Source organism: Ursus arctos, unplaced genomic scaffold (genome assembly GCF_023065955.2).
Source record: "Ursus arctos isolate Adak ecotype North America unplaced genomic scaffold, UrsArc2.0 scaffold_8, whole genome shotgun sequence".
NCBI lineage: Eukaryota > Metazoa > Chordata > Mammalia > Carnivora > Ursidae > Ursus > Ursus arctos.
In genome coordinates this window covers 36,221,731-36,246,076 of record NW_026623100.1, presented here as the reverse complement: position 1 = coordinate 36,246,076, position 24,346 = coordinate 36,221,731, and the positions used below count along the sequence as shown (strand labels likewise).

The window sequence follows — 24,346 nt, the reverse complement described above, 5'->3', positions numbered from 1 at the left end:
ATCTGCAGGGGTAAATGACCCTCTCCGTACCAGTCAGCGGTGCAGCCCACCAGCCAAGGTGTAGAGAATCCGAAATGTCTGTACACCCATTTTTAAAACTGGCCTGCGAAGGCCTTATAATTAATACTCCCTTTTCTGCCCTCTCAAAACTAGTCGTATAAGACAGGTAGGGGTGAGTCAGGGGAGAGCGCAGGGGACCAGAGGACAGAACAAAGGGGGGAAACTTACCTTCTATTTCTCCTCCAGGGGCGGAGATTTTCGACATACTCAGGTAGGTGGTGGCCACGATGTCATTGTGGGTGAGGCGGTCCCTAGAATAAGGGGGCAGAAGAAGCCTGAACACAGGAGAGGGACTGCAGGCCACAGCCCACAGAGGGAGGAGAGGGCCTCAGTTATACATCTTTAGGGGTGCTGGTCTTCACTCTGGGTATGTTACTGAGGCCTGGTAATCCTAGGGAAGAAGAGACTGGAAAGAAAGCATTGCCCAAGACTCCTCTGGAGGGAACTAGTCCATCTGGCCAACCACCAGCATCCCACCAGCCAACCAACACTGGGCTGCCAGCCTGGATGTCTGGGGAGACATCTGCAGGTTGAAAGGAAAGAGGCCAGAGGCAGGAGGCAGGGCGGGGGAGCGGGAGGCTGCTCAGAGAGCCAGACCCCCAGACCCACAGAGAGCCAAGTTCCAGAACCTCACAAAATATTCAGACCAGGAGAAAACCAGGCGACCAGGAAGAAGCTATCTCCAAGGCCACAGTCTTAAATTAGCTTATGTTCACAAACACACAATTATGCCTTGTATCTGACTTTATATGGACGAGGCACTTCTAACCTCCTTTGTCTCAAAGGACCCTCTCAGGAGCCTTGAGGAATGGCTGCTTTTATTACCATCTCCATTCCACAGATGAGCAAGTTGAGGCTCAGAAATGGGAGGTCTTTGCCCAAGGACAGCCTGGGGGAGGGGCAGAGCCAGAACTGAAACCCTGGTGTCCTGACTCCTGGTCCAGTGCTCCTGCCATGGCCCAGGCTGCTCCTGTGCCCAGCTTTCCAGGAGGAAGGCTTCTCCCCACCCCAACCAGCCTAGGGGACTGTGGGTAGGAGCTCGAGCAGACCGACTATCATTGATGAGCCCATTAGCCAGCAGTGTCCCACACAGGCCCTCCCTCTGTGTCCCACACCTGCCCCCTTGACAATAATATATCACATAGCTAGCATTTATTGAGCACCTACTGAAAGCCAAGCAGTGTGCTGAAATCGTCACATGAATTAGCTCCAACCCTCTCCCGGCACTATGGGGCAGGTACTACCATTAGCCCCACTTTCAAATGACGAAACAGAGGTTGCCAAGATGGCAAGCCCAGGGTTTGAGCCAGATACGCCTAAGGCGGGAACCAGAGCTTCGATCACAGCCGCCTGCTGCTTCCTGTCAGGTGAGAGCAAGAGCTCTCAATTCAGTGATCTGGCAATGTCTGGAGACAGTTTTGAATGGGGGGGGGCAGTAGAGAGAAGCCACGTTCACTACTACACATCCGACAATGCACAGGACAGTCTCCCCCCGCAAAGAATTTTCTGGCCCAAAATGTCCTAGTGCTAAGTTGAGAAACGCCCGACTGGGCCAGACCCATGGCCTTCCTTGAAACTTCCCCGGGGTCCGTCTTCCTCGGAACCCTGTAGGCTCTCTCTCCCTCCTGTGAGTACCTTGGTCACAGACATGCTTCAGGCGACGACACACCCAAGCCCCATTGTGAAAGACACACTCGGGCAAGGATGCTTTATTTTCCTCTAAATCTATACCCATTAGATGCCTGATCTCTGCGGCTCCCTCCCTTCCTCTCTGTACTTCCCAGGGAGGTGATTAAGCTTTGATTTTAAAGCGTTTCACGGGGGCAGGGGCTAACGAGGAAGAGTGCACTCATTGTCAGCAGAGATTTCCATCCATTTTCCTGATGATGATGTTAATAAGCTCTGGAAATACATTTCCTTAAACACTGGACAGTGAGCTCATTGACACCAGATAACTGGCAGCTGACGGCATCAGGAAGCTACCTTCACCACCCAGCCCTGGAAAAGAGCGGTACTAGGAGAAGAATGGTACTTCTCACCTCCGGTCTTACCTGAACCTTGCGAGAAAGGCAAGAAAACGGGAGGAGAGAGATTCTGTTTTCATGGGGGTGGGAGTAGCTTTTTTGAGTCTCTGTTTTTTTAACATAAAAAAAATATTAAAGAATTGAAGGGAAGATTAAGTTACAGGGAAAAGTCCATGTGGACCGTATCGTATTTCCAGGATTCAGGTAATAACAAAAGTTTATCTGAGTTTTCTGGGAAAAAAAGGCACTTTTCTGCATAGGAACTTGCAGCAGCAGAACGCTTTTTGGCCAAGAGTTGGGTTTTGGGGCTTGGGGTTGCTTTTGGAAAATACAGCAAGTCTGAAAATAGACTCACAATAAAAATGCCACTTCAACCCAAACCAGAGATGCAACCACCAGATTCCGTAATGTGTTTGGATTGTACAGTATGCTGATGCCTTTGACACAGCTCACCCGGCCCCGGGCAAGGCCCCGCCGCCACACACGGGACAGCCGCACCCGTGTGCACGTGCGCACCCAGGCATCCGCACGCACAGACACACAGAGACGCCCACAGCCAATCAGCCCCCGTCCACGCAGCGCACTCAGGTGCGCGCACACACCGTGATCTGAGATGCAGGGGTGGCTCTGGGGACGGAGAGCACAGCTCTCCCCCAGACCGCTGGCCCACGGAACATACCTGCGGTCAGGGCCCTAGAGGCCTCTCCCTCCTGGCCCTCCTGGCTGCCGCTTTCCTCTCTAATTCCCACAAGCTGTTTTCTCTCGGCCTGGGGAACTGGCGCACACTTTAATGGCTCTGTGGCCTGGGGGTTTTCCCTGGTCTCTCATTACCCTCCTGGCTGGGGGTGCCGTGGCCGGAGACCAAAGGAGAACACGCTGGGAACCGCACGGCCAAGACTTTTTGGGGGCAGAGAAAGGACAACTCTCTTTTTGGAAAGCCTGGTGTATGGAAGGTCCTAGAGCTTGTGCGTGGGACCCCTAACAGCCCTCCAGGTGTGAGAGAGATCACACACCTTAACGTGGTGGGAAGCAGACAGCCCAGTGGGGAAGAACACAGGCTTCCAGCAGGCTTGGGTTCGATCCTGGCCTCAGCTGCTTCCCAGTTGTCCCTTCAGACAGGTCACTCCCTGATCTATAAAGTAGCCAGGAGTCGAGCTAGGGATCACGTGATGTCACGCATGTGAAATACTTGCTGGGCATGGGGACTGGCACACAGTAGGTGCTCAGCAAGTGTTAGAGCACTTTTCTAAGATGTCCATGTGGCTCTTGCCTTCACCTGTTCCAAGCCTGCAGTGGCCCCACACCACTTCATGCTAGCAACCCAAGGGAGAGTGGTTCGCAGCCCATCCTCCCAGCTCTACTCTTTACTGCTTCCTTGCCTTTGCTTAGGATCCTCTCCTCACTGGAATGCCCTCACCCTGGACTTATCAAAACCCCACCCCCTCCAGGAAGCCTTCCTGGCACCCCCTGCCCTAAGGTATCTCGGGTACCAGCTGGCCGTGAGTAAGCTGTGAGTAAGCTTCCCAAGAACGGCCCACGCCCTCTCCTTCTCTGGCCTCTCAGCAGAGGATACTCCCTCACCTAAAACCGACTCTCCCACCATATGCTCTGAACTGAGGGAAACTGAAGAACCCCTGCAGACAGCCACGTCCGAAGACTCCGAGAGCCAGCACTTACCAGTCCATGACGCGAATCCTCATTTTTTCACACATGGAGGGAAACTGAGGAGAGAAGACAGATGTGTTGGGGTGGGGTCCTTTTAAAGAAGGGGAAGCCCAGGATATGGGCAGGATGCTGGGGAGGCCGGGAGCCCCGGGCCTCCTGGAATGGGCGTGAAGGGGCAAGGCTCACCATGGCGGGCAGCGTGATGCTCTGGTTCCACTGAGGGTTGGCTGTCTTCTCCAGGATCTTGCTGCAGAGCTAAAAGACACACAGGACAGGTGGATAGAGTTCTGGGGGACTCCGGACTCCCTCGGGGACCACCTCACCAGCTGGGGGCTGTTCTCTGCCACGTTGGCCACCCTTCAGGCTGGGCGGAAGAGGCTGGGGGCCTCGAAAGCTCAGACACAGGGGATTGCAGAGACAAAGCACAATGGTAAATCAGACCCACGCCTGGAGGGTATGGGGTGGGGTAGCAAGGGAGTGTGGGGGGTAAGGGGGGGATAGACTGCCTGAATTCCACAGCCCTTCTACCCTTATCTCCTACCTCTGGCTAGAAATCCTTGCCCCCACTTCCCATCCGGCCATGACCTTAGTGTGGGGGCCCTGAGTCCAGACTGGCTTTCCCAGGGGTCCTACAGCCTGAGGCACTAACCTCTACCAGACAGCCCAGACCACCTGCCCCTGTGGAAGACTGAGCCCTGGGAGATTAGAGGTGGGGGGAGGAGAAGGGGAGATGGAAGCGGGAGGGCCAGGGCTTGGGAGCCGGGCACTGCATCTAAGAATGAGAGAACTCCGTGAACACACAAACCCCACCAGCCACAATCTGCCTCAGATCAGACCTGCTCTCAAGACTGGGCTTTCCACAGTCAAGAAACCCAGCAGAGGTGGAAACTAGATCCAAACCAGTGGCTTGTGTGCTTGAATTCCCGGGGAGCTGCCACGCCCCTTAGCCAGCTCCAGGGCATCCTGTAGCCCCACAGGGAGAGCCGGTAAAGACTACTTCAGATACACAGATCCTGGGAGGTTTGCAGATCCTGCAGCCTTTTTCAGAGCCTTTCCTACGGGCCCTGCGTTGTGCTCACCGTTTTGTGCATTATCTCATTTAATGGGCATCCGATCAGGGGCTTCAGCTCCTCCATCAAATGAGGATGCAGCCGCCATGGGGGCCAGGACTTTGTCTCCGTCCCTGGTCCGCCCAATGCCGGCACCTGTCCCCACCCTCCCCACCTCCGAGAAGAGCCCAGGCAAAGGCTGGGGGCGAGGACGGGCATCACGATTAGCTCAGTGTGCCAGCAAAGAAAGGAGAAAGGATAGTAGAGAGAACAACAATCTCATGGCACAACGGGCAGACAGTGAACGAAGATTCGAAGGGTTGAGGCACGTAAAAGGATGCTCAACCTCCCTCATAAGAAAAGAAACACAGATAAAACCAAGATACCATTTCTCACCCATCATTCATAAACTTCTCTAAAATCTGACAGCCCATGGCTGACAAGGCTAGGGGGAAACTGCACGCTCATACGGTGGAAGAAAAAAATAGCTCGACCCTCCAGAGGGCAACTGGCCACTATTTCTCCACATTGCAAATTGACCTACCAGTTCCACCTCTAGACATTTATTCTACAGAAACACTTGCATCTGTGCCGAACGACACGTAACGAGATTATTCACTGCATCGCGGCTTGAAGTATCGAGGATATGGAACAACCCACGTGTCCACCAACAGAGGACGGATTAAACAGATGATGGTCCATCCACACAATGCAGCTCTAAAAAGAATGACCACTGCTCTAGGATAGGAAAGTCCAAGTTATATTATTAACTGAAACAGGTGAGTCCTGGGGATGTAACGTACTGCACGATGACGATATGGCAGAGTACGTAAGGTATATCTGAGAGTTAAGACGGTAGCTCCTGAGAGTTCTCTCACAAGGGAAAACCCATGTTTTTCTTCCCTTTTTTGTATCTATATGAGACGATGAGTGCTAAGTAAACTGATGATGACCACTTTGCAACCTGGAAGTCAAGACACCATGCTGTGCCTCAAAAATTTATTCCAAAGGCTGTTCAATAACCTAAGAAAATACTGCCCTATGAAAACGGGTTACCAAAGAGAAAATGCAGCTGATTCTGGTTCCTGATGGTAGTTACACATTCTACAAATCACCAAGAACCCTGAATTCGTGAATATGAAACCATTGCTCTGGGGGCATTTCAGGGTTAGGTTCCTACCAGCCTCTGTCAGCACACTTTCATTAAATAGTCAACACATAACCTTGTGTCGTGTGTGCTTCTGGTCAAGGACATCTTATTTAATATACACTGTTGATTCCTGAACACTGAACTCGAGGTCAGCAGCATTGTAACTTATGCCTCAATGAAGCTCATCTAACATCCTCTCTCCTAAGGCACATCCCGGCCTTTCTGCACAGAGGAACACCAGACAGCCCTTCAGCACACTCTAGGGGGGCATTTTAAACAGCAAAATCACATAAAAAGCACCAAAATGTGAAAAACATGACACCAGGGAGACCAAGAAAAGGACACTTCTTTACAGGATGACAACCAAAACAAACAGGCAGACTCATCCTGGTCTAACTTAGTGCGTCAGTCATTCTGCACAGTCGGCAAATGATCATGAAAGCACCACGGGTATTAATTCTAGGACTACAAATAGATTATAGCAAGGAGGTGAATTTGCAAATATAGAATCCATGAATAACGAAAACCAACTTCATCTGAATCCAATCTTTTTCCAGTGGGGGAGAGGGGAGGGTTGGGAGTGGAAAGCAGTAGAGAGAAAAACATACTACTAGGAAATACACATGAATGTTAACAGTGGTTATCTCCACAGTGATGGGAGATACAGAAATATGGTTAGGTTGTTTTTTTTTTTTTTCATTTTCCTTGATTTTCTCTGATTTTTTTTCCATTTTTTAATAATCTATAGGTTTTCTTCTTGCATTCAGAAAAAAAGTTGTTTTAAAGTCTCCCATCCTCTCCCCACCTCTCCTTTCCCTCTCACCAAGAAGTGTGTGTGTGTGTGTGTGTGTGTGTGTGTGTGTGTAAAATCAGGTACGGTTCACATCTTGGATAATAGTGCCACCAAGTGTCCGTGAGAGGAAGTGCAATGAGCGCCAGGCTGGGGTGGGTGGGCACAGGGAGGACAAAACCCCAGGACTCCAGATTAGGTTGTAGTGAGAAAAAGTGACACGCAGGCAGGCTGAGGGAGAGGGACAGGCAGAATGAGACAGGCAGGAAGGGTAGCTGGAGAAGAGAGAGGGTGACACAAAGATCCAGGGACCACCAGGGAAGTCCAACAGGTTGAAGCCTTCAGAAGGGAGGGGCTCAATTGCCTCTGTCACAATAAGCCCCTTCCTTCTAGGGGGAAAATGGGAGGGGGGAGGGTGTAGCTACTTGCAGAAGCCCAGTCACCAATCAGCTTTACATAGTCCCTTGCTTTGGCCAGGTCCCCTAGCTCCATCTCCTCCCACAGACATTTGCACCTACCTAGAAAAACCCCCAGGGCCAGCCAAGGGCATCTCAGAACAGAAAGACCTTGGGAGATCAAGGTGCCTTCGAGGACCCAGGAGCAGCCAGGAGCCCTGGAGCTCTGAGACTTGGCTCCCAGAAAAGCCATTAAATTTGAAGGCACGTCATGTTGGTTCTCCCCACCATCAAAACACCCTACCATTTTGGGGAATGTGAAATCAAAAATAAAAACAATTTTGAGACATGATTTCCCTACCTGTCAAATTGGGAAATTTATCCCAGTCTTTGGAGGAAGTGTCCCGCAAGCCTGTCCAGCCACACCTTCCCTCTTCCTTCTCGCCTTCATTGCTTCTGTTACAATCCCTCCTGAAGCTAGATACAGGGCATCAGACCCCAATGCCAAGCCCAAACTAACACTGCACTTAGGTGAGGACCTGCACTTGGGTGAGGACCCACAATGAGCATTTACACGTCAGTGTGAGAGAGCTTAAGATCCAAGTTACCTCTCCACATACATTTTCACTGAGACCCTGAAATAGGCTCCGGATGGAGGCGCCATCTTGAAGGGGCCCTCACGGGCCAACTTCAGTTCATACATCCAACACAGTAATGACTGACTTTAACACACTGAATTAATAAAAAGTATTGAGGCCCCTAGTAATACACAAAGGGACTAAGGGGGAGGAAAGTTCTTCTTTCCAGAAAACAACTTATAAAGAGAGAAGGAATGATAATGAGAAAATCACCACTTTGCAACCCCAAGTAAATGACGTATTGAGGCAAGGAGGTCAATGGCTGCATAGACCATTAGGGAAGAAGTTGCTCAGAAACAAGATATGCACACAGCGCCAAGATACCAACCAGAGATACCTGGCGAAGTACAAAAGGGAGCGTGCAGTTTGACAAGAGAAAGATCTGGAGACACCATCTTGAGCAAATGACCAGATAATCATCACCGGCGGTGGGACAGCCTCACACCGCTTCCTGTTGTGATGCAACAGGACACACACAACATCACCTATGACACATTCTTGCCGAAATACTGAATCTGAAGCTAATCTGGTCTCAAGAACTGATTTCCAGTTTACATGGGCAAATGGCCTGGGCACTTCAAAAAGTCAAGGGGCGAGAAAAATTGTTGGGGTGGGTGGGGAAGTTCAGGAGGGGCTGTTACAGAAGAGACTGAAGAGGCCTAAGGACCCAAGGCAGAGTATGAATTCTAGTTGGGTCTTAGATCAGCACAAAATCAAGCCATCTCCAAAGGACATTTTGGGGATAACCAGAGAAAATTTATATGAGCCGGATTCTGCCACTATTAGGGAATGACTGTTAATCTCGTAAGTGTGATAATGTTACTGAAGTTACAAAGAATTTTCTTTTTCTCAGAATGCCTGCTGAAGCCTTTAGGAATAAAGTCTGCAACTAGGTTTCAAACGACTCAGCCAGAAAAAAAGCCAAGTATCTATATATGGAAAGTAAATGCAACAAAATGTTAGCAGTTGCTTCCTCTAAGTGGGGGTCATACCAGTGGGCAGGGCGTTCACTGAATACCTCTTGTAACTTTTCTTGATGTTTTAAAATATTCAAAAGGAAGAGTCGGAAAAAAAATGTCTATTACCTACACACAGGGGGAAAACTGGAAAGACAGGCACTAAAAATGAACTTTGTATGGTGCATTATGGGTAATTTTATTTACTTTTTTCTGTAATTTTTAATGTCTTAGTAAACATGTGTATCAGTAATACAAGAAGAAAAGAAACAAGAGGTGGGGAGTGAGTCTGGGCATCAGACAAGACACCCCCCTCTCCCTCGCCCCACCCCCACCTCAGGGCCGGCCTTCGTTGGTGGGACCGGCTGGCAGATGCCCCTCCTTTTCAAAACGAATCTAAGAACAGATTAAGTGAAAGGAAAATTGCACAGTGCTCTGTGAATGGGAACCCACCCCACCTCCATCACCACCCTGAGCTTTTAGTGTTTATTGCAAATTTTTGAAACTTCTCTCCAATCGTCCTATAACACCTGCGGGTTGTCTTCCCCTCCCCACCTCTGCCGGGGGAGCAAAGCGGGAGCAGACTGCCGGGTGCCCACCCTGCGGTACCCAACTCAGATTCTCAGCCCTTCTGCCCTGCCCAGTTCCAATTTCCCTATCAACCTCCAAGCCATCTGACTCAACTCTCCCAGCCCTGGTTCGGCGTCAGGTGGAGCTCTCCACAAGGTTGGCACAACCTCAGAGGGCCCTGACCCCACCCTTGCCAACTCCCTGCAGTCCGGACACATCTCAGGGCCCCCCACCCCCACCCCAGGGGGTTCTGGAAGCGGCGGGGGGGGGGGGGGGCGTGTGGACAGTCTGTACCCACCTGATCTGTCATTTTCCCACCATTTCCACCACAGTCTCTGCTTTGAGGTTAACGGACTAAATAAGATCGGGTTCTTGCCCACGAGTCGGAGAAACAGATGCTAACAACGACCGGAATGGAATGGAAAACAGGCTAAAAGAGGGCCTAGGACACCGTGGAGAGTTGAGAACTGAACTCGTGCCCCGGTCCCGTGGGGGCAGGGAAGCTGGACACTGAAAGATGCTGGACTTTGTGGGGAGCGGGCAGGGAGGGCACAGGCACGGGCAAAGGCTAGAGGGGTGACCACGAAGGGAAAGAAGAGGCAGGGCAGACAAGACACAAGGCCGCCCTGGGAGCTGTGCAGTCTGTCCGCACCCAAGGGTGCGGGGAGGGAGCGCCTGTGGCTGAAACCCCGCCCAACCCAGCGCTCCGAGCCGGGGCTGCAGAGCTGCGTGTTCCCGGCAGGGGGCGCCATTTTCTCACTCGCACAAATGCCGTAAGAGCGGACTTCGGCCCTGGGAGATGCGGCGAGAAAGTTCAGCAGTGCAGGGCCTGGTCAGCTGGATTATGCGGTTTGAACTTCGTTGTACAAACAGAGTTGTTTTAGGCTAATTATTCTGGGGCCTTTTATGGAGAGAACCCAGAGAAGAGAATGAACCCAAGGCTGCTGTGTGATCTTGGGAAGAGATGACAGTGGGTGGAGGAGAGGGAAGGGCCTTGGGACATGTTTGAAATAAAAAGCAGGGGTGCCATGTTTGATGTAAGGAGGTCAAAAAAGGGAAGGATCAAGGCAGGCCCACGTTCTGCAGGGCCCAAGGGCAGCAGACAGAGATGTACAGAGGACTGGGGAGGTGTGGGGCTGAAGGGGGGTCAGAGTGAAACAGCTGTGGGAGTCCTCTGTGGAGGGGTAAGGCTGAAGAATGAAGCCAGGGAGAGCCTGTCTGAGGGCCAAAGGAGGCTGGGGAGGGCCTGCCTGGGGTGGGCTGGAGGGAGGGGGCCCACAGAACCCACAGCAACAGCCTCCTCTGGGCAGAAGACAGGCTGCAAGGAAGAGAGGCATGAGTCATCCCTAGGGCCCCCACGGAGTGGACTTTCTCCACTCAACTTCTGCCACAACTGCTTTAAAATGATTATGTTTCTATCATTTTTTAAGTTTCCCTATCTTTACGCCTTCACATCTGGTTTCCACGCTAGTGCTTAATTTTCCCCCAAACACTCTTCTATCTAACCTCTGTCCCCGTGTCTCTCACTTATGTGTCTGTCCCAGATATCCCAAGCAGACCCATCCACATGTGTGTGCATGGCAACCCCGGAGAGCCAGGCCTGGGGGAGGGTCTCACGGTGCGTCCCCCTCCCCCCCCAAGGTGCACCTTCTGATAGGCCGCACCAACGGCAGCCTGTGCTTAGCACCCATCCGTGGGGACAGCCAGCGGTCACCCTCCCGAGAGAATCCTCCTGCTTCCTGACTCCTTACCATTTTCCCCGCAAAGCTGACTTCCATGAAGGGATCCACCAAGTTCTTCTTGTTACTGTCAAAGCCGAAGATCTGCTTCACATTGTCCATCACGGCATCATCCACTGGGGAGAACATGCTGGTCAGTGCCCGCCTGCTGTCCAACCTCCCAAACCTCACTTTCCACCTACCTGTCTCCAGACCGGCTGGGACTCCCTGAGAGAGACGCTGTGGCACCCCTCAGCCTGGGGACTCCCCAAACAGCAGCCCCTGAGGGCACTGCCCAAACAGCTGTGGTCAGGGGCCCCTGCTCTCAAGGACTTTCTGAACAGGTCCACCACACGACTGATGGATTGACTGATTAGCAATCTACATCACTAAGGGCAGTTAACAATCCAGAAAAGGACTGGAAGGTGTTATAATAATATCCCATCATTGGTGCCTATTTGACATTTCCTTCATGTCCATTAGCACAGTGATTGACCTGATGTGAACCAATAAATCAAGTCTGCTTTTATTTTTATTTTTTTAAGAATTTTTAGCAGCAGCTAAAAATTAAGGTTAAGCATATGCCTTCGGCTCAGGTCATGATCCTGGGGTCCTGGGATCCAGACCCGCATCGGGCTCCCTGTTTGGCAGGGAGCCTGCTTCTTCCTCTCCCAGTCCCCCTGCTTGTGCTCTCTCTCTCTCTCTCTGTCAAATGAATAAATAAAATCTTTAAAAAAAAAAAAAAGAATTTTTAGTCTATGCTGCTTCAAAAGAATATTTTACTGAATTAGTCATATTATGTATAAATGTGTATACAGATAGATGCATATGTGTACTTATGGCATGTATAGATACCTATGTGTATATGAATGAGAGGAGGGGACAGTTATAGATTATACACCAGCTGCTATCTACATGAATACAACAGGTAACAACAATTAGCAAATATTTATATCCTATTTACCCACCTATTTCATTTTATCTAGATTTAAACAAGATTGCAGAGAATTAAATATAAAGCACATTCACCTTGACAAAGCAAACATTTCTATTACACCAGCCTCCTGTGGGAGCTCGCCAGCCTCCCTTCTTCATAGTTTCAACAAATAAATGAAGAATCTTATTAAGCATGTATTTTAATGCCCATTTAATAACCATTACTTTCTTAAAGGTTTTCCCCGTGATTTGGGTACAATTAAGCCTGTACAGAAGGAATACATTCCTTTTATTGAGTCATTAGTCAAAGGGCTGAGCAAAACCTCAAATAATTAGCTTTATGCAATACTTATAAACAGGGACCTAAGTTGCAAACGCTCTCACTGACTCTGCTATGGACAGAAACACTTGATTAGGCTAATATATGCTTCAAAACAGGGGCTCACCCTTTAAAAACGACCCGTGTGTGAGCCCTACTCCAAAGCCAGTCAATGTGAAACACTGGGGGAGGGGCCCCGGCGTCTGTACGCCTTTAAAGGTCCCCAGGTGGTTCTAATGTGCAGCCTGGATTGACACCCACAGCTCTAAAATATTCAGCATAATTCCCCCAGCATTTACGAGCCCACAAGGTGGGGCCGGTGCAGGACAGTCACTGGGAGAAACCAGGCAGGGGCCACCCAGTCTCCCTTGGGAAGATGAAGACATGGCCACACCTGGAGTGATCCATTGCCCCATTTGGTCAGGGATGGAGGGGTCTCCCAGGATGGGGGACTGTCGGTGCTGAAACGGGGACAGTCCCAGGCAAACTGGCATGATGACTCACCAAGCGGATGGATGTTTTTCATCTGTGGAGACACTGAGCCCTTCCACCATCTAGCAACTTCTTCCCCAGCCCAGGGGACCCGCTCCCAATCTCAGTCGTGGGCCTCCAACCCAGGGAGGATGCCAGACTCACTCTGCGGTAAGTCCTCAGCTCTGAAGACCTTCAGGCAGAAGTGGGCTCCTCGAAGGGCCACGCCAGTTGGCCTGAGCAGATTGTTTTCGATGTCCTCTTTGTCTTCAGAGGGGTCCTTTCTCTCCAGCTACAAGCAACCAAATACGATTCCTCAAGAGTTCGTGAGCACAATATTTTCCCTTCTTCAACCAACACCGTTAAATGGCGCATTTTGAAGAAAAGTAGATCTCTTCCTGCTGCTTACTAATGTGTGATCTCAGGCAGGTTCCCCCACCCCACCCCGAGACTCTGCTTCCTGACCTGGACAGTGGAAAGAGTAACACCGACCTTGCAGACTGCTGGGCAAATCAACTTCAATAATGTGTAAATGCACGTGACGGGCATTCAAGAACCTTGGTCTCCTCCCTGCTCTACCTATTACAAGAGCGCAGAAGTGACAGGTCTAAGCTGGCCTGTCTTCAATAACATGTGTTCGTTCACTCATCAAGTATTCCGTGTCAGTGAATGACGACTGGGTTGTGCTGAAGGGGGAGGGATGCAGCAGTGAACAAGACAAACAGAGGTCCTGCCCCCATGGAGCTCACCATCTCACAGCGAAAGCCCACCTTTACGCAATTCCACTGGCTGGAATACAGACCCAGTGATGGGAACCAGAGCAACCATCTTGAACCATGAGATGGAAGCCTCATGACGAAGACAAGAGGGCTAAGACCAGGAGCCTGGGTCTCTGGTCATTGTGGGGACACCATGCCAGCTCTGGACTGCCTCCCCAGGCATTTATGAGGGAGAGAAACTTCTATCCTCCTTAACACCTATTATTCAAGGTACCTTTGTTACAGCAGCTGAACCCATATCTTAATTCACACAGGGGCCCAGGGGAGATGTGAAGGGAGAGTGACCTTGGACTCTGGTCTTGGGATGGGAGAGAGAAGCATGCTCTGAGGTGGTCATGCCAACAAGACTGACCAACCGCTTGCATATGGACTGACAGATGTGGGACTGAGGGATGAGGAATGAAATCAGGCTTCTCTGGCTTGGGAGACTGAGTGGATGACGGTGCCATTTCCAAAGATGTCATTACCACAGGATGGGAGCAGTTGTGAGGAGCGCACAGCGGCTGATCCTGGGTTTTCATATGTTAAGTTAGAAGGGCCTAAGGGACATGTTCATGTGGCTTTACTACAAAGCAACTGAAACTGTCTGGAGTTCTGAAGATCCGAGCTGGAGAGGAGCAATTTAGGAGTCTCACGTGGACAGAGATGGGCTCCTCGAAAGTGAGGGTCAAGGACACAGCAAAGAGGCCAAGCAAGGGAATTTTATTGAGCCACTGAATTGAAGGATCCATATTTAAAAAAGAGAGAGGGAGAGAGAGAGAGAATCAGGAGACTCATCAATGCTGAGGGAGAAGAGAGTTTGAAATAAGTCATGGGCTCTGGAATCAACGGCTGTGGAGGAACAGAGCAGATTAGTAGCAAAGAAGAGCCCCAGGAGGTTGGCAATGGTGAGCCTCCGGCAAGTGGTTTCAGGAAAGGAAGGTGGCGGGAATCCTCGTGAAGATGAGGAGGAATGAGCAGCTGGTAGGGGAGTAGAGAAGAGCAAGCAGGCATGCTCCTTGACGAAGCTGGTCATGACTGGACGCAAGCTGCAAGCCGCTTGGAGAAAAGGGGTGGGGAGAAATGAGTGAAGTGGGTGAGGGTGTCTGAAGGTAGGGAAATCTTGAGCCTGGTACAGATCTAAGGGCAGAAGAGAAGACACCAGGAAGAGCAGGGAGAACAAGATGGCGGAGCACTTGAGCACAAGGCAAAGGAGGCAGGAAGACGGGGAAGGGAGGAAAGACAAATGAAGTGAGGGATGAGGACCTCCAGAGCTCCAGGAGCTCACATCATTCCCCACTGTGCAGCTCTGCTTCTCTCAGAAGGCAGAGGTTGAGGCTTAGGAAAGACAGCAAAGTTTGGAAACAGTCACTGTGGCAAATGGGGCAAGGAGTAAACCACACCCAAGTAAAAGAAGAGGCTGATAGCACCCATGTTCATCTCGCCAGCACCTTCAAACTTCTGCCACCAAAACTGACCAAGGAGTGGTGGAGACAGTGGGGGATGGTGGGGTCATGAGGTGTGGCAGGAGACCCCTACTATGGGGCCAGGAAGCACATGGTGAGAGTTGTGATGGAGGATGGGGACCAGGCTGGGGGAGGGGAGAGCGTGGCAGGAGGGCACTAAGGGGACTGGGAAAACCAACAGGGATTGGGGGGCTGTAACGCCAGGGAGGAAGGACTGTCATTCAGCAGGGGTGAGGGAGGAAAAAGGCAGAGAGTGGTGGAGAGAAGGATTTCTGAGCTCAGAGTCTCAAAGGAAATAAAATCAGATGTCAGTGGCTGATGTGGCTGAGGTGGCTCATACCTCAGGACAATGGCGAAGATGAGAATCTGCAAGCAGGGATGCTTCTGGACCAGCTCTGCCTGTGCCAGGGGTAGGTAACAGCCCAGAAGAGCGAGAAACAACCAGCAAAGCAGCCTTTAATCAAAGGAGGAGGCAGTGCTGAAGTTGCGAAGAGCTGCTGGCCAGGAGTCTGCAGTGGGAAACCAAAGATGGCTGCTCCTCCCATTCCAGAACCCACGGAGAGTCGGAGCAGAAAGTAGTGGCTTCTGTCTGAGTTGGTTTCAAAAGAAGTGGCTTCATCAGGAAAAAGCAAGGTTCCAATTAATAGGAAGAAGAGGAAGAAATGTTTTAGAAAAGGGTAATAGGCTCAGAGATGCCACGAGAAGGAGCAAGATGGCGCAACGTCTGGAAAGACATGCTACCAAAGGACAGGATGGGACTATATGAGATGAGAGAGGGGGACAGGTGCCTTTGGGTCGGGCTTGTCCACTGGAGCTTCATCAGCCCCCTGCACAGCACAGAATCCTGGGCTCTCCATCCCCTAACCCTCTCCACTGTGGCTTCCTGAGCCCTTGGCCTCAGCCAACTCCTATTCCTGACATCACCATAGAACTTGCGCTCTGCCTCCCACCACTCTTCCCCCAGAGATCCGCTTTCCCCACTCTTGCCTCTCCCTCTCCTCTTGGTGATCCCAGGCTGGGAAGAGAAGGCCACACCTTGCACCCGCACCCACCATCACTCCACCATGTCTTTAATCTGGAAGTAGCCATCACCCATATGTGCCACTCTCTCCCCTCGTTCTCACTGACACCATCCACCAAGCCAAGAACACGTGCTCACCTTTCCTTCATGACTTCAGTGCCTGCCTCACCACTTGCCTATTTGATTTCCAGTCCTCCCATAAGATAATCAACCTCCACGTGGTCAAGTCACTCACCAACACATTTACCTTCCTCCACCTGCAGCTCCTTCATCTTCCCCCCTCAGCTGCTGGAGGCATGGCCTCATCTGGAACCTCCAGCCGCCCAGAGCCTTTCCTCTAGCAAAACCTTGACCACTGAAACCCAGCTTGCAAACTATCTGCCTCCTCCAACCTCCCACTCACACAGAGCAGGGTTCTCAACACAGCCTGGCACACAGCAGGTGCTCAATAAATGTGCGTTCCCTAGCCCTTCCCTATTCTCCGTCCTCACCCGCTCTAAGCCTTGCACTCCTGCACCCTCCCCACTGGGCACCACCAGCCAAGCCCCAATGCCCAGGCTACCTCGGCCCTGTGCTTTGGCTCGTCCTGCCCTGCCCATGCCCAGCGCCTCTGCCATCCGCCAGCCTGCTTCCCGGCCACTGAGTAGCATGAGGCTCTACCACCGAGCTGCCAACCGGAGCGGGCACTCTCGGGTCTGCTGGGAAATCCTTCCATTCACCTGGAATTAACCCTTCATTCCTCTCCCACGGCTATTCCCAACCTTCTCTCTTCTTGCCAAACAGACAAAGATGCTGACATGTCCCCAAGTCTGCACGCCTTCCTCATTCTTCCCCTCTCCAACTTGAACTTGACTTACTGGTATGTAAAGATGACAATGGTATACTCTTTGGCGATAAAATTCAGAACAATATACAACAGATTGGTGGTTGCCAGAGGCGGGGGAGAGGGGAGTAGAGGAAGGGGGTCGATGTGTACAAACTTCCAGTCATCAGATAAGTCAGTCATGAGGATGTAATGCACAGCGCGGGGACTCTAGTTAATGATACTCCAGGGCATGCTTGAAAGTTACTGAGAGAAGAGATCTTAAAAGTTTGAAACTACATAAGGCGATGGATGTTAACTAGACTTATCATGATGATCACTTCACAATTCTACAAATAATGAATCGTTACATCGTATGCCTGAAACTAATGTCATGTTATATGTCAATTATATCTCAATTTTAAAAAGCAATAAAAAATAGATGGGGCACCTGTGTGGCTCAGGTGGTTAAGCGTCCGACTCTTGGTTTTGGCTCAGGCCGTGATCTCAGGGTTTTGAGATCGAGCCCTGCATTGGGTTCCATGCTCACACGGAGTAGGTTTGAGATTCTCTCTCCCTCTGCCCCTCCCGCTCATGTGTGCTCTCTCTCTCTCTCTCTCTCTCTCAAATAAATAAATATTTTTCTCAAATAAATAAATAAAATCTTAAAAAATATTTATTTATTTGAGAGAGAGAGCACAGAGGGAGAAGCAGACTGCCCACTGAGCAGGGAGCCCGATGCGGGGCTCGATCCCAGGACCCTGAAATCATCACCTGAGCCGAAAGCAGATGCTTAACCAACTGAGCCACTCAGGTGCCCCAATAAATAAATATTTTTAAAAAAATAGAAAAATACACATGTGCATCCTTTTGGGGGGATATGCAACAACGTATGAATCCCGGCTGTCTCTGAGTGGTGGAAACTATGAGCGATTCACTTTTTATTGATACTTTTGCACGTTCTCTACATTTCTAACAATCTCATGTATTTTTTTAAAATCAGAAAAACTAAAGTTGTGTTTTTGCTTGTTTGTCCGGTGCCTCTCCTGCCAGGTAGAGGAGATGTGAGGAGGGCCCCGCCAAGGTACTCACAGGCGTTTCATCACCGGGCCCCAGCACACAGAGGCTCGCTTTCAGGTAACCTCTGGCCCCAGCAGAGAAATCGTCAGGGTCCGAGAGGAGAAGCCATTTCCTCAGATAGGCGTGTCCTAAAAGAGACAACATGCATTGGCAATGGCAGAATTGGAAGGACCCAAGTCTGCAACCACATCCAAAGCCTGGGGCCAACCACATGTGGGTGAGATGAGGGATTTATTCACAGGGACATGGGGGCCAGACATTGAGTGTTCATGTGGGCCCAAGTCAGAAATGTCAACAGAAACACCAAGAAGAGGCTGCCAAAGTCAGACCCCAGGCCATTTACTTCCCTCTCAGGAAATGCCCAGACCAGAACAGAAGCCAGGGTGTGAAGAAATCCAAGCTTATTATCGAAATGGCCCATCCTTGTCAGAAGGGACCTCGTTTCCAACAACCCTTGCTTGGGGCCTTCCAGATTTAGCATCTCTGACTGGGCCAGCGGAGGCCCAGGTGAAGGTTTGATCTCCCTGAGGGCCTGGTTTAGTTGGAAGATGGAAGCCTGCAGCTCTCATCTCCAGGATTAGACTCTATCTCTAAATTCTAAAACCCCCAAGGAAAAAAGGTGATTGTCCCGAATGGCTGTCCCCAACAGCCTCCAGAGTCAAAATGCAAGGATATGACCAAAGCGATGAGGACGTGACTCACGGGGCTCTCTGTAGATGGTACCCACGTCCATCTGAAATCAAACCGAGAAACACAAGTCAAACGCTTGCCCTTCGAGCGTTAAATGAAGTATGGTACATTATGCCATCACATTAAAAATCATGCTTTGAAGATCATCTGGAGACACAGGGAAACGTTCATCAGCTGACATCACATGGAAAACAGAGCAGAGTCCGTGTTGATCAAAGGTTGGTAAGGGTTGTCTGTGCGTAGGGAAGAGAGAGCAGAACGCACACGACAAAACGGTAACAGGGCTATCTCTGGCTGGTACAGTAAGGTGGTAGATTTATTCTATTTTTTTATTTTTTCTTTCCTGTATTTTATAATTTTCTGTAAGAATTCATGGATCAGCGGGACATTGATGGTCAGGGAGGTTGTGCCTGGGGCAGCTGGAGGCACAGGAGAACTCTGTACTTCCCACTCGAGTTTGCTATGAATCTAGAACTGGTCTAAAAAATCCTTTTTGATCATGGATTACTTTTATAATTAGAAAAAAAGAAAATAACGTTTTACCTTCACCTCTGGGTTCTCAGACCAAGAGCATGCTTCAAAGATCAGAGACTCGGGACATAGAACCCCATTTATTACAGAATGACCCAGGTTCGATCCCACTCTTTTTAAAACTGCTTCTCCAGGAAAATTGACTTCGTTTTCTATCTTGTGACTACTTCCCAGAGAAGAGGCCATAGTTTATTTGGATAGCAAGGGGAGGTTAAAATAAGCCTGTACCCCTTCTTTCCATTTGATCAATGCCTAAAGATTCGAAAATGAGAAAATCAGTGAGAACTGCATTCCTGAAGGTCTCCACTCCTAGCTGCCTTTGCTTTCTGAGACCTGCTGATGCCTCCCTGTGAGCTGAGTGCTCGTCAGTCCTTGGTTCTCCAAAGTGCGCTCTTCACTTCTGCACTGTCTGGACAAATGGGGGGGGGGGCAGGCTCCCCCGTCTCCCCTGTGTCGCACCCTCATCCCCTTGGACTCCACGTCTGGTCCCCACTCCCAAGCCAGAGTGAGGGTGCCTGCAGGGCGCAGAGCACCACTGTCACGGTGGTCCGAATCGGAACTAGGAGGAGGGCTGCCTAACCGCCCATTTCACTGCCTGCCCAGTCGTAAGGACAAATACGAATCAGAAGGCAGAGGCTCAACTCCCCGTTGGACACAAGGGAAGGGGTTTTCCTCTCCGCCCTGTCTGTCAGATCCTTTACCTTAGAAACCTTGTAAATGTAAGTGCTTTCTCTGCTTTTTCTGTGGGAAGGAAGGGGCCTGCTTTTGGCACAGGCCTGGCTCCAAGTTATAAAACAACCCTCATCACAAAAACGCAAGCTTTTGTGTTTTTTCCTCCGGAGAAAGTCAGTTAGCTAACACCGATGGTCAACCCAATTCCCAGGTCGCCGGGATGACTGGCGTGTGGCCCAGGAGGACTCGTTGTGCTGAGAATGGGTGCCGGGTGGGTTGGATCTGCTCGGCGGTGTACAGGATTCCTTCAGCCTCCACAATCTCCTAGTGGGTCGCCTGCCATGAGCCTCACCTTCTGGACTGCAACTTACTCAGTAAGAGTCCGCTCTTCCTCTACGACCTTTGTGGAGACGGTTTCTGAGTTTGGAGAAGATTTTGTCTTTTTTTTTCTTTAACTGCATTTCCCCAACACAGACCGAGAGGAACAGGACCCCCGAAGCAGCAGCCTCTGCACGTTACGTACAGAGCCTCCACTAGCGTGAACTGGCGAGAACTAACGGCTCTCAAAGAAAATACATAATTACCCGGAATTCCCCAATGAGAGCGTCTGTCCGGAGAGAACGGGAGTCTACCACCTGCGGGAGGAAGAGAAATTAAAACTCTCATTTACAAGGAAATGTTGGCCCAGACAGGACCCAACACAACAACTCTTCCCTCCCAGACAGTAACAGCCAACACTCAGAGCACTCGCTCTGTTCCAGAGACTGTTCTGAGCAATGGTAACGCTCACAGGAACCCCCTGAGTACCAGGTACTATTATTATGCCCATTTTACAGATGAAGGAACAGAGGCACAGAGAGACTACAGGACATGTACAGCATCACACAACCCCGAAACGGCAGAGGCAGGACCCCCAGAACCCAGACAGCGGCTCCAGAGCCCACACGCTCAACAGCTAAGCTATCCCACCTTTCAGAAGGAAGGCCAAAAAAAGAAGAAAAAAAAAGCTGAGGCCCAAAGAAAGAAAATCCTGGCCAGAAACAGACACATGGGCAAACAAAATAAAATGAGTATCAGGGTCCACTGCAAGAATGATTTCAGACCCCTGACCTGCGGCCCCTGTGGGGGTGCTGGGCAGTGGGGGTTCCCCACTCGGCTGTTGCCTCCACCTGAGCTGCTGAAGGCATTTCTGTGACCAGCAGAGCTCGGCGGTGAGCCGCTCCCCATCACCCGTGCCCCGGGCTGCGTGGCTCCTTCCTCACACTCACTCACACTCACACCGATAGGCACGCACACACATGCACGCTGATACGACACATACACACGTGCACGGTGTGCACGCAAGGATACACGTAACCCCCAGAGAACACCGATTGCTGAGACGTACCGTGATAAAGATGGGCTCGTCAAACAGCTCCGAGGGAGAGTCAAACACATTGAAGAAGAGAGTCTGTGGTTCAGGGCAAAAGGGAAACAGATGAGAGCCTGCCGACACCGGGGGGGTGCTGAGGAGAGGGTCGGCCGCCGCCCACAGCCTTCAGGTCCTGTCCACCCAGAAGTGTGGACTGAGCTCAGCCCAACAATGAGCTCTGGGGATTCTGCAAGTTCTGGGCTGCTCCTCCCTTGACCTCAGGGAGGTTGTCATCTCACGGACAGGGCAGGTGGCTGGCCCTCCGGCTAGAACCCTCCCTCCAGTTCCTCCCATAACCTACTGAGGACCCAGCATATCTCTCAATACAAAAACCGAATGGATTGTCAGGTGTCGGCTGGGCATTCCCAATTGGGATGGGCCACTGTGGTCCTCGTCCTAATATCCAGCACGTCCCACCTCGTTGAAGAGTGGGCTGTTTCCCTTGTGGATCCGTGTCCTCTTGGTCTGCCCGGCAGCCGTGACCTTGACCACAGGCTTGATATTCACCCCTGGCAGCTGGCGCCCCTCAATCACTTGCACCCTGATCTGAAAGCCAAGAGGAAGCATGAGCAGGAGGAAGGGGGAAGTAGTCAGTCCCCAAGAGAGTCAAGAGATCTCAGGGACCATTCTCACTGCTGGCTTCTCGGGAAGGGTATTAAAAGGTATTAGGAAGAGCATTATAAGAACAGCCATATTTTCTGACCAAGGTCCCTTCCATCTATAAAATTCCATAGTTCTGCACAAGAGCTGCCAAGCTGCCCCAAGGAAGCTCCCAGCATTAAACTCTGGGCCTGGGCCAAGGACCCAGACCCCAGCTCATTTCATGCAGCCATTGGCACAAGCCCTCCCTCAGACCGTCTGATGTCGGCGGATTAAGCAGCCTGAACCTTCTTCACTGACAGCTCCCTCAGAGCCTGAGCTGACACGGTGACATGACCCCACTTTATTCTTTATAAGATACAACGTTTTCTTGCATTCTGAGAAATAAATTCAGTTTTCTCCATTGAACTTAAGGTTTCAGGAATATCTGTGCTTCCAGATTTAGGCAAAATATTTTAAAACATGAAATTTTAAAATTTGAGAACAATTTTCATGGAAAAATAAGATGTTTACTGGTTTTAAGTTTTAATCAGCAGCTATTTATCAATAGACCAATCAATGCTTTTTTTAAAGCCGTACTATAGAAGAATATATTATTAATAACAATAGGAAGGAAGCTCCATGATTTTTATTCTGTTCATTTTCCTGTATTTTCTAAGTTTTCTACAGTAAACATACGTTGATTTTTTTAGGGAGAAAAAAGGCAATAAGTTCATCACTTGGGAATAAAAATAATAATAATGTCAGAATTTTGTCTCTCAGGCAAATACACAGTGGTTACAGCTTAAATTATCACAGTTTAGAACTAAAATGTATTTTTACAATTTGTGGCACTCAGTAAAGAGCTAAGTTTCCTGTTTTTAACTTTGAAAGTAGTTCTGAGGAGCTCAATATCACTAAATGCAACTATATCAACATGGGAAATTTCATAGAAAAGAAAAAGAATAAGCAAAGAACCAAAATTAAAATGCAAATAAAATGGGATGGATTTTTGGATTAAAATATGCCAAAGGGTTGGGGCACCTGGCTGGCACAGTTGGTAAGTATCTGACTCTCGGTTTTGGCTCAGACCTGTGATCTCCGGATCGTGTGACTGAGCCCCGAGTCGGGCTCCATGCTCAGCGTGGCATCTGCTTGAGATTCTGTCTCTCCCTCTGTCCCTCCCCCTGCCCACGCGCGTGAACAAGCTCAAATCCTGCATGACCTTCGGAAGAATCCACGGCCATAAGGAAGGGAATGGATCAAGAGAGAAAACAGCGCTAGACAGGGCTTCCTAGTTCGGGGGCTTGTTAAAATGCAGATTCTGACTCGGCAGGCCTGGCAGTTTGCCTCTCCAGCCAGCTTCCAGGTGCTGCCCCTGCTGCTGGCCCAAGGACCACACTACGAGGAGCAAAAAGCTAGCTAGCCAGATAAACCCTGGCTGGAAAACACGTAACAAATGTGAAGATAGGCTGAACCTCTGAGTGCTGCCTCCACCACCCCCGTTTTTTTTCAAAGAACAAAACCAGGGGCTGTGTTCTGAGGCCACAACCCATGAACTGCTCATTCCGCATCTGCCGGGGACCCGGGGAAACCACAGACTCCTGCCTAGGAGAGCCCTTAGAACCTGCCCCAGGCTGGACGGACATGAGCTAAAAGAGGAGACTGTGGTCAGAGAGTCAGCCCATTACCTGGAAGTCCTGCGGTTTGTCCGACAGCAGCTTTCTGGGTGTGGGAGCACCTCTTTTCCTCTTGCTCCCGGGGTGGTAGGGGGGTGGATGGGAAGGTGGCTTCTTCGGGGTGGTGGGGGCCCCAGGGCCTGGGGCACCGCTCTGATCCAGTAATGGCTCTGCCTCATCTCCCGTGAGCCCCTGGTCCTCGGTGTCCTCCTCTCCTCCTGTGTCTGGGCGGAGAGGGTGCTAATAAGGCCTGGTCCCTCTGGTCCGGTGCTTGGGACCCCTGCCCAGCCAATGGAGGAGCCAAAGGGCTTGGGCACGAAGACCCACCACCCACTCCCCTCCTGTCAGTGAGCCAGGATGGATGAGGGAGAAAGAAGGAGCTTCCAACAGCTGAGACGTGAGGGCAGTCAGTCCAGTTAGTCAACAGGAAGGAAACAGAATGGCCCTAGCCCTCCCCACCATGTCCTGCAGGATCAGCCCCTCTGACCACTCGCCCCAGGTCCCACTCTGGTGAGCTGACAGATGGCAGCAATGAGCCAGTTACGGGTGGTAGGATCAGGATCGGGACAGCCTGACCCGTGTCTCACCCGTGGGGGCCAGCCACTTCTTTCCAGAGTATCTCGTGTCCACGGTGCTGTCACTGAGCAGGGACCAAGTCTCAGCCCGGCTCTGTCCCCCACCTGGCATAGGGGCAGGGCACAGCCCCAGGAGGCGAGGAGGGCACTGGGTGAGGGGAGCCAACCTAGGGCACCCCTACCCCAAGCCCACTCTCCCTGGCTGCCCCAGCCTGGCACAAAGCTCAGAAACAGCTCCCATGTCTGTTGGACACCGTCCCTTCTCACCACCTTCCAGGCAGGAGTGGGAATTTGTCACTTTGGGAACTTGCTCTGAGTGGCCCAAACCCTAACTCTGTCAG

General features: G+C 50.8%; 1 protein-coding gene across 34 annotated transcripts in view; it reads right to left on the bottom strand.

Moving 5' to 3' along the window:
• DYSF (dysferlin) overlaps positions 1 to 24,346 on the bottom strand; it is a 209,874-nt gene that overhangs the window by 129,293 nt on the left and 56,235 nt on the right. For 17 of the 34 annotated variants that reach the window (XM_044392335.3, XM_048222692.2, XM_044392355.3 and 14 more), the window contains 11 exons: positions 23,443 to 23,654; positions 21,590 to 21,718; positions 21,149 to 21,211; positions 20,346 to 20,396; positions 18,571 to 18,601; positions 17,881 to 17,996; positions 12,907 to 13,033; positions 11,049 to 11,152; positions 3,936 to 4,004; positions 3,762 to 3,805; positions 229 to 311 (listed from right to left, as the gene is read on the bottom strand). In XM_044392335.3, the coding sequence (XP_044248270.2) occupies positions 229 to 311; positions 3,762 to 3,805; positions 3,936 to 4,004; positions 11,049 to 11,152; positions 12,907 to 13,033; positions 17,881 to 17,996; positions 18,571 to 18,601; positions 20,346 to 20,396; positions 21,149 to 21,211; positions 21,590 to 21,718; positions 23,443 to 23,654 (1,029 nt within the window). Of the gene's footprint in view, positions 1 to 228; positions 312 to 3,761; positions 3,806 to 3,935; positions 4,005 to 11,048; positions 11,153 to 12,044; positions 12,105 to 12,906; positions 13,034 to 17,880; positions 17,997 to 18,570; positions 18,602 to 20,345; positions 20,397 to 21,148; positions 21,212 to 21,589; positions 21,719 to 23,442; positions 23,655 to 24,017; positions 24,111 to 24,346 lie in introns of those variants that run through there. The other 17 variants (XM_044392323.3, XM_044392349.3, XM_026483173.4 and 14 more) reach the window with 2 other exon arrangements.